General features: G+C 41.2%; 1 protein-coding gene across 4 annotated transcripts in view; it reads right to left on the bottom strand.

Moving 5' to 3' along the window:
* Window positions 1-14,515, bottom strand: part of DIAPH3 (diaphanous related formin 3) — a 119,668-nt gene that overhangs the window by 63,990 nt on the left and 41,163 nt on the right. For all 4 annotated transcript variants that reach the window (XM_039329829.1, XM_039329831.1, XM_039329832.1 and 1 more), the window contains 6 exons: window positions 14,013-14,102; window positions 11,993-12,087; window positions 11,386-11,487; window positions 8,203-8,442; window positions 5,822-5,951; window positions 4,107-4,231 (listed from right to left, as the gene is read on the bottom strand). In XM_039329829.1, coding sequence (XP_039185763.1) covers window positions 4,107-4,231; window positions 5,822-5,951; window positions 8,203-8,442; window positions 11,386-11,487; window positions 11,993-12,087; window positions 14,013-14,102 — 782 coding nt within the window. The remainder of the gene's footprint in view (window positions 1-4,106; window positions 4,232-5,821; window positions 5,952-8,202; window positions 8,443-11,385; window positions 11,488-11,992; window positions 12,088-14,012; window positions 14,103-14,515) is intronic.

Raw genomic sequence — 14,515 nt, 5'->3', positions numbered from 1 at the left:
TAATGAGGAGCATTAAAGTATTACATCCTATTTTTTTTTTTTGGCTGTAAATTACTTTGTAAATTATACCTGCATGTTTAAGGGTAAGTTTGTAAATGCTTTTCAAATACTTACTCCTTGTTTAACTTAGTGTTTAAATCTAGCATTAAATAGCAAAAGAGGTACATAAGACTGAGGGCCCTTTTGATTTTTGCCACCCAAACGTGACAATACTTTTATTACCCATATATGATAAGGCGATATTTGAGGGGCTGTCATAGAGAAGACGAGGGGGTCAACCTAGTCGCTAAAGCACCTGAAGGCAAAACAAGAAGAAATGGATAGAAACTAACCAAGGAGAAGAGTAACCTAAAACAATTAACCAGTGGAACGACTTGCCTCCAGAAGTTGTGGGCGCTCCATCCCTGGAAGTTTTTAATATATCGGACAGCCATTTGTCTGAAATGGTATTGGATCTCCTGCTTGAGCAGGGGGTTGGACTAGATGACCCCCAAGGTCCCTTCCAACTCTGTTATTCTGTTATACTTTCATGTAATTCAGATTTCCTTCTCCATCATGTTTGCATGGAACTAATGGTTGACTTCTCCAACATGTCCATCTAGAGCAGAGGTCCCCATCTAGAAAAGTGGTCCCTCTTGGCTGCCAGACCGTGTGAGTAGCTGGGCAGTGCCCATGAGCATGCTCACTCCCCCTCATGCCAACATTGCTGCAAGTGTTGCACGGGCAACGGCAGCGCCACTAGTATTGCGCTAATGGCGGCAGAACCGCAAGTGACAGGTGGCCCGCGGGAGTGGTCCTTGCGCGGGGCGGTGGCACGAGCCTCGCACCGAAGGCGGCACTGCTGCAGGCCGTGGCGCAAGCCTTGTGTGGGATCGGCGGTACGAGCCTTGCGCCGGGAGTGGCACTGCGCGACCCTCACTGCGAGCCTGGAGGTGGCAGCACAAGCCTCACATAGGCACCGCCGTCGCTGAGAGCTTCGCGCGCATGCTCGCTGCCCCATTTGCATAGTGCACCTGCCCGCAGCCTGTTTGTATGCACATGCGCACGTGTGGCCACATTCACATTTGTGCCTGCCCGCATAAGGCACCCGCCCCTCCCTCTCCCACCGGGCCGCCAAAACAAAACGGTTGGAGACCCCTGATCTAGGGCAAACCAAATGCCAGAAAAAAGCAGAGCTGTAAATAGACAGTTCTGCAAAACCCTGAAACACCAGCAGCAGAAAGAACTCAAAAGCTGTTTGCTACCTCCATGGGACTTGCAAATCTAGAGGTACAGTAAACACAATAGTTTGTGATTGTAAGATCTCAAGTGAGTTAGCTACAGAATAAAAGCTTAGGTTATGTGAAAAGCATTCCCACATTTTAAGAAGCATTACCTTGCCTTTTTAACGTTTCTGATGGTTTTTTTTTTTTACTGAGCAGTTCGTAAAACTGAACTATTCTATTTTCCAACCATAACAATAGTAGCTAGACAGCTTCAAGCTATATAGCAGGGGTCCCCAACCTGTGGGCTGTGGCCCGGAAGCGGGCTGTGGCCTACTGGCCACCAGGCCGCAGGGCAGGCTGGCCAGTGTGCGCGCGAGTGCGTGCACATGTCCTCACTTGTGCTAGCGCTGCAGCCGCAGGGTGTAAAAACGGGCCGCCGCTGCACTGCAAGGTGCAAAAATGGCAGCTGCCGCACCACGGGCACAGAAACAAGGCGCTGCTGCGCCACACAAGAACAGAGCAGGGTTAGTGAGTGTCACGCGGGCATGAGCCCCGCCCCATTTGCGGCACGCGCATGCTTGCAACCCCTTGTGCACATGCACACACACGTATAAAATGCTTCCCCCTTTTCCTCCAGTCCGCCAACCGCAAAGCTAGGTGACCGATGCTATATAGGATCATCTAACATTTGCATCAAATGCCCGATTTTTCCTCTACACATTTTTTTTTAATTAGCAAGCACGTAGTCATTACCAGGAACGAATGTAATTCCACTGTTCCCCAATTATTCTCTGTCTACAGGGAATGTTAACAGGAGGCTATTACGTTTTTAACAGTGTTTAAAGATCAAACCATCTGTTTAAGCGTCGCGGGTGGATTTAAGCTTAGACTGCTTATGTATTTTTGTGACATTTCCAACCACGTTTTGTTTTATAAGCTTACAATGTACGCCTGGCTCTGTTGTTACACTGGCATCTCACATTAAGAAATATTTCGTCGTCTTTCCTCTTGGAACAAAGTACGATCAACAGCTTGCAATATTACCAGTTCTCCAATGTGGGAATTGCCCGTCGTATAGAACTATTTAAAAGGAAACCGAGAATATTCATCATTCTATTCCATTGAGTTAGAGACTAATTTGCACTTTAAACTCATAACCTCTGCAAATTAGAAAGGGAAAAATCATTAAGCCTTGTTGACTGCTGGGGAAAAAAAAAAGGATGTTCAGTGTAGCGCTTTTAGGCAAAATTGTTTTAAAATGTGATCAGGGAAACATATTCTGGTGCCATAATTTTCTAAACACAATCAATATAATTGGAAAATTGTGCATGATTTCGGAGGAAGGAAGGAAGGGAGGGTGGAAAAAAAAAGGGTAATTTCTTTTTATACAATTGCATTAAACAATTGTAATAAACACAGCTCATAGAGGCCAGAAGGAGCGTCTTACCCTACATCCTTTTTGTAAATGCAACCTCAGTTTTACTAGTCACAGATCAATAGTAACGAGATGGTCATATTAAAGGTTTTGAAGATCTTTAGATCGTTAGCATAATTATTTTGTTACTTACTAAACATGACTGAAAAACTGGCACTTAGTAGCCAGACAAAGGATATCTGGTAGCCTTCCACAGATTTACTAACCTACATGTGGACCAACAAAAACATGACACTTTATCTGCTTTACTTGTGTCAATTCAGATTTTTCCTTCCACATAGAGGGCACAAAGGACTTCCTTTATAAGTAAGAACTAAAAAAAAACACCCATATTATTATTAATAATAATAGTTGTTATATGTCAAAGAAAAATAAAATTAAATAAATATACTTGGACGAAAAGGGGTGAATTTTAATGCTGGAAATAGTATTAGAGTAAAAACAGTATATGCACTAAAATAATATGAGAATATTGGTATGATTACATGCTTAGATGGAATTCTGGTCGAGTCTTATAAAAAATATGAGTGTTACTACAATGAATAATGTTGGATTCCTAGTAAGTAGTAGAATATGAAAGAAGGAAAATGTAAATAAGAAACAATGGGGCAATAAGGACAAATATTTCAAAGAAGAAAGAGGGGGGAAGTGTAAAGAATAGAAGAGTACTGCTACAAACTGCTGTTAACAAAAGAGGATATATTACGTGTGAATGTGTGTAATGTTTGTTTTGTTTTGTTAGTCTAAAATAATAAAATACAAAAAAAAGGAACCTAGCAGAAGAACTATTAGAATAAAGTAGGATAGTTTATATCAGGGGTAGGCAACCTTGGCCCTTTTATGACTCGTGGACTTCAACTCCCAGAATTCCTGAGCCAGCATGGGGGAACTATGGCCCCTTCATGACTCATGGACTTCAACTCCCAGAATCCCTGAACCAGCATGGGGGAAACTTTGGCCCCTTCATGACTTGCGGACTTCAACTCCCAGAATCCCTCAGCCAGCATGGCTCAGCTTGGAAACCTCTCCCTTTCTCCTCAGCATGGCTGGCTCAGGAATTCTGGGAGTTGAAGTCCACGAGTCATAAAAGAGCCAAGGTTGCCTACCCCTGGTCTATATCAAGCAATACATTAATTTAAATACTCTTCAAAAGCTTAGGGAAATTAATCAGGTGTTATTTGTATAAAATACTAACCAAGCTTAGCTTAAGGAGAATTCAGAATGGGCAAACTGAACGAGTATCCCTCAATGGAAAGTTTGAGCTCCATTCAAATACAACCACTATCCAACACTCACCAGATGGCAGAAAAAATGTTGTGGGATTTAGCTTCTTTGTCATTTAAACAATCAAAAACTAGTGTCGTCAAAAATGAGGACTATATGTGGAATAACAGTTAGGCAGATAAATTTAAAATATGTTTTTGAAAACAAAGTGTAGGCGTTATTTAACAACAACAAAAGGATATGGACATTTTTGTCACAAATTTGTCGTGGACATCTTCGGGTTGAGGAAAGGTCTTCAAATCACTCTCAAGTTGTTTGATCTGTCCTTCCATTTGTTTTAGGCTCTTTTCCAAGCTCTCCGCTGAAACTAAATCCACAAACATGCATCTTTAATGATTAATAATTTTTAAAGGATAGGATACACAGCCTACTACAGTTTCATAGCATAAAAAAAAACTTACTTTAGCCAAAATAAGATAATGCATGCATTTCCTATTTCAAGAAATGAAAACCTTTTTCATGGCCAATATAGGATTCTAAACATGCCTCGTGGAAATCAAAGATGGCTTTAAATATTCAAAGATAATAAGAATTATATCCATGGAACTTATTCTAAAGGGAAGAATGAGATGTTGTGTCTAAAATGTTCTCTATAACCTGCAAATATATTATTATTTCCGGGATTTAAATATAACCTATGACATACATTTGGCTATTGCTCCTGACTTCATGTACCTAATAATCTGATCCTTCAGTCACTGAACTATGTCAGATCTTACAGCTGACCTGTTAGTTCCAGTAAATTTTCTCCCAAATTGTTATAAAACTGTTGTGTCTGATCAATGTTCCCAAATGTCTAATTCCTTGAGCATTAACAGATCAGAACATCACTTTTCCTTATCAGAATATTGCTTATATCCTAAGGCACGGGTCTTTACATTTGGCCCTTTTATGACTTGTGGACTTCAACTCCCAGAATTCCTCAGCCAGCATGCCTGGTTGAGGAATTCTGGGAGTTGAAGTCCACAGGTCATAAAAGGGCCAAGTTTGAAGACCCCTGTCCTAAGGTATCCTATAGCACTGATATCTCTTTCAAAGGGATCTACTCATGAGACCAAATGTCCATGAGATGCCTGCAATTGTAAATAGTGTAGGAATGGTCAATTAAAAAAAACCAACAGAATGAATATGGAAAACTTCTAACATAGCTATGGATGCCAGAATATTCTCTTCCAACATATAATACACTATTACATATTTCGCCATCTCCATTTTTTTAAGGAATTAATCTCCAATTTTATTCACACCAGGATACATGCAAACAACAAAGAGGCCCGCATAGTATTTCAGACTGGGCACTAATGACCATGGGGACATCTAGGCTTGTTTGACTGCTTTGATTTGTCACACATTGTTTCTTCTACTTACAGGCTTGATCGTTCACCTACTTTCTTTCTGAATGAAAAGCTAAGACAGAAAAACTTCAAGAGCAGACAACAGCATAAAAACAATGTGTCTGTAAAGACTTTCTCGGATACAACACAGGAAGAGTAGAAATGCAAGATTTTTTTAAAAAAAAAGACATGAAGACATGACGCTAGGTGAAACCAGATTTAATTTCCTACAACTTTGCAATTATTAGCCTTTTATTTGAAAGGCATGCATGGAAGCCATGAAAAATATTTTAATTCCCCAGTTTGCTGCTTTTTGTATGGTAACACTCTTGTACTCTGGACGGTGTGATCTGAAACATAATCACTTTCCCCCTCCATATTCTCTGCTAATTTAAGATAAGGGAAAGTCATCTTGAAAGAAATAGAAATAACTGTGAATGGAAATTCATAACTGCAGGCAGAGGTTAATGCCTGCTACAAATTTAAAATTCTCCCGTTCAGAAATTATTCATTGCGGTCAGAGTTTAACAAAACAAAACATAAATATCAGTTTTAATACAGACCTCTGCTTGCTTTGTCTAAGTGCTGCAAGTCTTCAAGAAAGCTCAAAACATTAGGGTATTTTTCTTCACAGATTTCAACCAGAAAGTGAAGCAGTGTTGTCGTCTGATCAGCTGATTTGGTATCCTTTAACTAGGCAACAATCAATACATTGGTAAAAGAATTAATATAGTTCCGTTTCATCTTATTACACATTCATTTTTCACTCTCTAACTTGGCATTAGATTTAATTAGACTCACAAGTTAAACAGAACAGAACAGAACAGAAGAGAAAATATGGAAGAGAAGAGAACAGAAAATATGGAAGAAAAGAGAAGAGAGTAGAACAGAAAATATGGAATATATATAATAGAATAGAAAATATGGAATAGAACAGAAAATATGGAATAGAATAGAAAATATGGAATAGAATAGAATAGAATAGAATAGAATAGAATAGAAGCTGGAAGGGATCATGGAGGTCTTCTAGTCCAGCCCTCTGCTCAAGCAGGAGACCCTATACCATTTCAGACAAGTGACTGTCTATGACTTGGGATGTAGAAGCGTCATAGAATGGAGACTACCTAATAACCTATAAGTGTCTTTCAGTTCTACAAGGAAAGAAAAAATGCTGCTCTTTAGAAGGCCAGATCTTGAAGTTGAAACTCAAGTACTTTGGCCACTTAATGAGAAGGACTCACTGGAGAAGGGCCTAATGCTGGGAAAGATTGAGGACAATAGAAGAAGGGGACGACAGAAAATGAGGTGGATGGATGGAGTCACTGAAGCAGTAGGCATGAGCTTAAATGGACTCCAGAAGATGGTAGAGGACAGGAAGGCCTGGAGGAATGTTGTCCATGGGGTCGCGATGGGTCGGACAAGACTTTGCAACTAACAACAACAAGAAAGCACAACATGCACACATATATACACATTGTGGATGCTACTGTATCCAGTATGAATACCAATCCATAATCTATGAAGATAAAGTTCAGGCGAATATATTTCAAATTTCCTCCAAAATACTTTGAGCTTGAGAAACCTGAAGCCTTCAGACAGTGGTTATTTTCTCAATTGTAACCTTAATAATGATTTGGATTCTGAAGTGTTACTGATTTACAGCTGACAATATGTGCGCACAGATCACATACTGTATGTGCCCATCATGCTACTGTCATTTGCAGTACATGTTGTGCAAGCACAGAAAGAGTACATCGGATAAATTAAATGTACAAAGAGAAAGTGAAATATATTTAAATGCAGGCATCAGATCAATACCTACCTTACAACAATCCGTTGTTTTCTATCACCTGAAGCCATTCTTGCTTCCAATACACCAGCTCACCCATTATTTTTTTTCTTCTTTTAGCTTCTCACCTCTCCGCTTTGAAGGATCTTACCAACTCGTTGTTTACTGCTTTCTCCCTTTTCCTCTTTTTCCATTTGCTCTTCCTTAATAGGTTGTCTTGTGATTTGATCCTAATTCAATCTCCCTACATAATCAAAGCCACCTCATTCTATTTTTATACATTCACTTTTGCATTCAATCCGCATTCATTCTTGACCCTACCTGTTCTTATTTATCATACACACTTCTGTAATAGCCCGTCTGCTCTGCGTACAATTAAGGTTGGTTTCTTCCGACATATCAAATTCTACAAAGTGGGCAGAAGTGCATTTTTATATACCGTTGTTTTCAGGGGGGATTTTGTGACAGTCCTGCCCTTACAAGTAATCATATGGACCAGCATTTCCACTTTTCAAAACTTCTCCATTTCCCCAGCCTTAAATGCTCTCAGATGTCCCCATTCCGTGCATTTGCTCTAGATAGGGGCAGCGATTTTTTTTCTTTAATTGAGAAAACGAGCTTTTTCTAAAAACTGCATTCATTCTCTCTGCTTCACTGGATGAGAAGCATAAAAATTAATTGATTTCATGTGCAAATTGTGTTGCGGTTGGTAGACAGAACAGATATTGAGCCGAGGTGGCGCAGCAGTTAGAGTGCAGTACTGCAGGCCACTTTAGCCGGCTGTGTTCAGCAGGTCAGCGGTTCAAATCTCACCGGCTCAAGGTTGACTCAGCCTTCCATCCTTCCGGGGTAGGTAAAATGAGGACCCGGATTGTTGGGGGCAATGTAAATATATATATATATATATATATATACATTGCTTACTGGTGTACACCGCTTAGAGAGTGCTTGCACTTAAAGCGGTATATAAGCCTCATAAATAAATAAATAAATATTTACTATTTTATGGGTAGGGGGAGGAAAGAATCTTGGCAAATTTACATATTTATAATTATTCCATTGGCAAGGGGGGAAAATGGTAATCAGCAGCAGCAATACGTCAAAGGCTTGACTAAAGCACCAGATTCCACTCGTACAGGCTGTTGAAATACTCACTTTACATAAGGAGCAGAGGTTGAATCCAAATGTCTGGGCATTTCGCGATCCAGCGTTCATGTAGTTCCCCATTAACAGGACGAGTTCGAGAAGCTGGCTGAAGCCCCTGCTCTGCTTTATCTCTTCACAGGCTGTGCTGACAGCCATGATTTCAGGCTTGGTGTTATTCACTTGCTCCTCAAACTGAAGCTTAAAAAGAATAGCACCCAACCGTGGCCTCAGTCGCGTTACGCTGCTCATCTGGTTGAAAAGAGGAGAAGAATACCTGTGTCACCCCTGACAATTTTGTACAGTCGTGATACATACAAGGATTCCTGATAGATCCAGAGACTGGATAAATCAAGAACGGTCATGCGAATGTTGTGACGATCTCTCTTTTACTTCAAGGTAACTACAGAATACAGAATAACAGGGTCAAAGAGGCCATCTAGGTCACAACTGAACAGTCCTCTCTCAACAGAGGGGGAGGGATACGACATCATCGATCTTCAGTCTACAACACTGTCCTTTCAGAAGTTCCAAGAAGGCTCCACACCCATTTGCACCACTCAGGTGACCCTGAGGACAGATAAACCTCCAAGTGGCCTCAACGATTCTCTAAAACAATGCAAATGACCAGCTGTCTGCAAGGAGTATAAATCCTTCCATTTCACCACCCCCCCATCCAGTCAGAGCTGAAGAAGGAGGAGAAGCAAAACGTCTTCAAAGTAAAACAAGAGAGTCCAGTTGCCTCCTGAAAAAAGCATCTTTGGGGTAACTATGACCTGGATGACTGAGAGTCTCCACGATAGAATAACAGAGTTGGAAGGGACCTTATAGGTCAGGGGTGTCAAACTGGCGGCTCGCAGGCCGGACGCGTCATCCCAAAACCGCGCCCACCCCATTGCCGACAACGGAGAAAAAGCTCCGTGACGTCGCGAGTTTGACATGCCTGTTGTAGGTCATCTAGTCCATTCCGGTGGGCCCTGCTGACTTGGCGTCATTTCCTCGAGGGAGGGGGGCAAGGTGCCTTTTGAAGTATGGATTGATCATAAAAGTTTAGAGGCATTGAAAACCCCCTGTAAGTTGTCTCCCAAACAAATTCGTTGGGCGCAGTATTTTAACAGTTTCAATTTTACTTTCAAATATTTCCCAGAGGGAAAAAATTTCTTGGCTGACGCCCTGTCCAGAATGCCCCAGTATAAAAGTCGCTGTGAGGAGATTGTGAACTCCATCATTCCACCACCACAGTAAATCTCTCGGATAACTCCTGGAGGCCAGGTGCAGGCGAAACCGTCTGAACCGGATAGCCCGTTGACAAAAAAAAAAAAAACTTAGGAATTAAAAAAATGATTCCTGGCTCCGGGAAAATTTAACCCAGTGGTTCTCAACCTGTGGGTCGGGACCCCATTTGAGGTCGAACGACCATTTCACAGGGATCGCCAAACAACACAGTCCGCCATTTTTTCCCCCTTTTCCTTAGCTGTGCTACTCCCTTTTATTCTATTGGCTTTTGAAAGCCAATAGAATAGACTCTCTTGAATAGAGTCTAATTCTATTGGCTTTCAAAAGCCAATATGAATTGTCCAGGCTGTCTCTGCCCTGCTGAGCCCGCCAAAAGCCCCATTCTGCAAACGGTGCCGCACCAGTTGAGTAGTCCTCAACTTACGACCGGTTGAGTAGTCCTCGACTTATGACCGGTTGGGGGGTTGCGGCATTAAAAAGGTTGAGAACCACTGATATATACCATCTTCAAGGAGCACCAAAACGGATTGTTTCGGATAGAGAAGTCCAATTTACTGCAAAGTTTTGGAGGGACTTCCTTAAGCCGATCAGAGTCACACAAGGACTACCGTCAGCTTTTCATCCAAATACAAATGGAGCAGCCGAGAAAGCGAACTCAATGGTGGAACAATACATTAGTTGCTATGATGATTGCCAATGATCTATGGCCCCTGACAGAAAGCTTATTAGCCATTATTTCAAACTTATTAGGTTTACAGGCTTACTTTTATAGATTATAGATTTTACTCTCACAGGAGTTTTATAGTAAACACATTTTATGTGCACGCATATATTCATCAGATATTAAACCTCCCCTAGATATCTTATAGTAAGTTAGTTTTATGTTACAATCATCTAACATGGCCGTTGTAGGCTTTTTCCATGTTGCGGAAACATTTTGTACTCTTGAGATTTAACTTTTATTGGGCTGCACTTTATGTTGGACTAAGAGAGCAAAATAAAATGAAGTGATCGATAGATCAATCTAACAGATGCTGGTTTGCCAAATGTTTATCGGGGCGTCATAGTTGCTACAGCATTGGTGTTTTGCAAGCAGCAAGGAGAACAGCCAAGAGGTGGCTGTGCAGAATTGTGTCAGTTTCAGTTCATTTGCACCAACTTGGCCAAAGACACACCTTGCTCAGTTATTCAGAAACAGGGGTCTTCTGTGTGTTTTCTTAGATGTCACGAAGCCACTTACGAGCACGGTGGCTCAAGTGGTTGCAATGCTGGGCGGGAGGTTAGCAAGCCCATGTTTGAGACCCGAAAGCCGTTGTGGAGCAGGATTGAGTCCCCGTCCTTCACTCCAGCTGCTTCCGGGGGACATGAAAGGAGCTGGCAACTGGACATCCGCCGAGGAAATGGTGAGGCCACCAGCTAATCCTTTCAACCCGGAAGCACTTCATTGCTTCTGACACAAGTGCAATGAAGCCTCTTTTCAAGTGCTTTGGACAGCACACGGGATTAATATAATTATGAGACGTTTACTGCCACGCAGGTCACAGTGTGTTATAGAAGACTTATTCTCTTGTAATTATTTTAAAAACATGGCGAGGCTGCCTCGTCCTTTTTTTTTTTTTGTCTCACACTTATAATTAGAAATTGAAAAGCAAGCAGGTTAGCACAGCAGCAGAAATAACAGAGGCGGAAATTCAAAAATATCAGAACAGTCTCACTCACTGTCTCGGTGACAAGAGCAAAGCCTTAAAAATTCTCCTGTCAGAAAATGACTTGAAGAAGTTGGTTAAAAGTCATATCAGAAACTTAATACCACGGAAGATTAACTCATCCCTGACTACCAGCTACCCAAAAGAAGCAAACAGAATACCGTGCAAAACTCACAGAAAAGGACTGTTTTTTTTTTTAAAAAAAGAATACAGAATCTTAAAACCGTATTTTGAAATGAATCAATCTATTTACCACGATAGCGAACTGCTCCGGGTCAGACAAATTCTTATATTCGTTCTTCAACTTGGATAATTCATTGAGTTGTTTTTGGTCAGGAAGATGTTTTATTAAATTCTACATTCCATGGAAAAGATACAAAATGAAAATGTCCATTGGTTTTTTTTAATCCCCTTTATATTGCATGATTACTCATACAAAAAAGAAGGTACACGGTAAAGAAACAGTATTTATTATTGAAAAATTAAGGACCCCTTAAAAATGCTAAGAGATAAATGTCAAATGCAGTAGGCTATTTATTCCATTTTAAACTGTCCAACTGTCCTATCAAGAGAATTCTGCTGATACACATAGTATAAACGAAACAGTTATCAAACATTAAAAGGTCCATTATCTTAACAAAAATGGTATAAGTATAACAAATACAGAAGGTATAATCTGCCATCTTTGGTGGCAATACCAAATTGTACTGACATACTGTATAAATACAAAAGTATGGTTGGTTGTGCACGTTACTTTGTCCATGACTTTCCTATATTTTACTACAAATGTGGTAGATTTTATGAAGATCTAGTTATTAGGAATACTTGTCTATAAAACTGTTAATCAAATTACTGCACACCTGGATCATGGATTCTGACAGCTGGGTTTCATCTATTTCCAGAATCATTATTTTTATTTCTTCGTAAGGCACTCGAAACGACCCTAAGAAAATAGCTAAACACAACACAAACACACATAAAGACATTTCAGTATGTTTTTATTAAGCACTTTTAAACACTTCAAGCACTGAAGTGTTTTCAGAGACAGCTTTTTTGAAGGTGGAGGAGGACCAACTTGATTGATGCGTTTTCCTGTGTGAGAACCAAGTCTCACATCTGCTTTGAGAGACAAGGAAGGTCTGGAAAAACAGGATGAGGAAAGAAATATGCAGGTGAGTTAAGAAGAAAGCAGGCTGTGGCTTCCAAACAGGAAGGAAGGAAGGAAGGAAGGAAGGAAGGAGGGAGGGAGGGAGGGAGGGAGGGAGGGAGGGAGGGAGGGAGGGAGGAAGGAAGGAAGGAAGGAAGGAAGGAAGGAAGGAAGGAAGGAAGGAAGGAAGGAAGGAGAAATAGAGAGAAGGGAGGGAGAGAAGGAAAGTCGGAAGGATGGTAGGTACAGAGAGGGTGGGAGGGAAGGAAAGAAGGAAAGAAGGAGAAAGAGAGAAAAGGGAGGGAGAGAAGGAAAGAAGGAAGGGAGGGAGGGAGGGAGGAAAGAAGGAGAAAGAGAAGGGAGGGAGAGAAGGAAAGTCGGTAGCTACAGAGAGGGAGGGAGGGAAGGAAAGAAGGAAGGAAAGAAGGAGAAAGAGAGAGAAGGGAAGGAGAGAAGGAAAGTCGGAAGGCTGGTAGGTACAGAGAGAAAAGGAGGAAGGGAGGGAGGGAGGGAGGGAGGGAAGGAAGGAAGGAAGGAAGGAAGGAAGGAAGGAAGGAAGGAAGGAAGGAAGGAAGGAAAGAAGGAGAAAGAGAGAAGGGAGGGAGAGAAGGAAAGTCGGAAGGCTGGTAGGTACAGAGGGAGGGAGGGAGGGAGGGAGGGAAGGAAGGAAAGAAGGAAGGGAGGGAGGGAGGAATGGAGGGAATAGGACATCAACAGTAATAGTAGGAGTGACAGAATACTCATAGCAACTAAGCTACAATATACCAGTGCTATCAAAGCAAACCACATTAAGATAATTGGGGAAGGAAACTAAAAGCTATTGTCCCTGTCCAGAAACATAATAAAATCTGCCCTTAACAGGCTTGGATGTGATCTTTATTTGAAATGGGGTAGAAGAGTGGCCTATTCATTTTTAGTGGCCTTTACGTCATAATTACTAATCTTTTTTACTATGGATTTATTCCGCACCCACCTCCAGAGAGGAGTCTCTGATCGTAAATAAATGCAATTAGGTAAAGACTCCACATAGGAGTAATACGTTATCAGAACCAAACTGAGGAGGGGAAAAAAAAAAGAATGAAAGGACATGAGATGAAAACAGGGGTGATAAGGAAAAGAAAAAATAAAAGAACATGCACCGAAGAAAAAAGCGGGAGTGCCGAAAGATACAGACTAAAAGAAAACTCCAATTTTAACAAAAGAACAGAGTTGAAAGGGACCTTGGAGGTCTTCTAGTCCAACCCCCTGCTCAAGCTTGAGACTCTATACCAGGGGTAGGCAGCCTTGGCTCTTTTATGACTCGTGGACTTCAACTCCCAGAGTTCCTGAGCCAACATGGCTCAGCTTGGAAACCTCTCCCTTTCCCCTCAGCATGGCTGGCTCAGGAATTCTGGGAGTTGAAGTCCACGAGTCATAAAAGAGCCAAGGTTCCCCACCCCTGCTCTATACCATTCGGGACAAATGGCTGCCCAGTCTCTTCTTGAAAACCTCCAGCGATGGAGCACCCACAACTTTAAAACCAAAAGCTTCAATTAGCTTTATTTAAAAACGAATACTAAACATACAGGAGTTATTTTCCAACTTGTCTGCCTTCGTTTTCATCCCTTCCCCATTTACCCGTTGCTGGGAGTTGTTTCCGTCAAAGCCATATTACAAAGAAGAATCAAATTGAACTCCAAAAGTAATATTAAACTCCATTTTTTTTTTCCAAATAATGACAGCGATTTACTTACAAAGGTTTTGCGCGATCTTTGGATCCAGGACTTTCAGTTCTTTGATTCGTTTAATAGGTTTCCTCTCGTCAAAGCCTTCGTCTCTTTTCACTGTCACGACAAATGTTGTGTGTGTGTGTGTTAAACATACAGAAATGTTCATATTAGTGCCCTTGCATAGAATTTAAGCTTCAGTGTAGTTTCAACCTGAGGACTGAAGTTGTATAATTCATTGTGTTCAGGTTTTACCCATTGCTGATGAGAGGGTGTTACAGGTTATCCTGAATCAACTCAGGATAATGGTGAGGAGTCTTAGGGAATATGAGATTTGCCAATCATGAATGAAAACTCCAACACAACCTATAGTAGTGGCCAAAAATTGTGGAAACCTTTTGGGAAAAGTGTACAGTAGAAATGCCACCTTTGGTTACATAAAATCAGGTCTGGTCACATGGTGACCTACTGTACAATCCTATGAGCGTAGGACTGTAATTGTGGGCTTGTGTGCAGTCATAACCTGAGGA

Source organism: Crotalus tigris, unplaced genomic scaffold (genome assembly GCF_016545835.1).
Source record: "Crotalus tigris isolate CLP2741 ecotype Arizona unplaced genomic scaffold, ASM1654583v1 scf7180000024417.1347922, whole genome shotgun sequence".
Lineage (NCBI taxonomy): Eukaryota > Metazoa > Chordata > Lepidosauria > Squamata > Viperidae > Crotalus > Crotalus tigris.
Note: the sequence above shows the minus strand (reverse complement) of the source record. Positions and strands in the feature narration are given on the sequence as shown.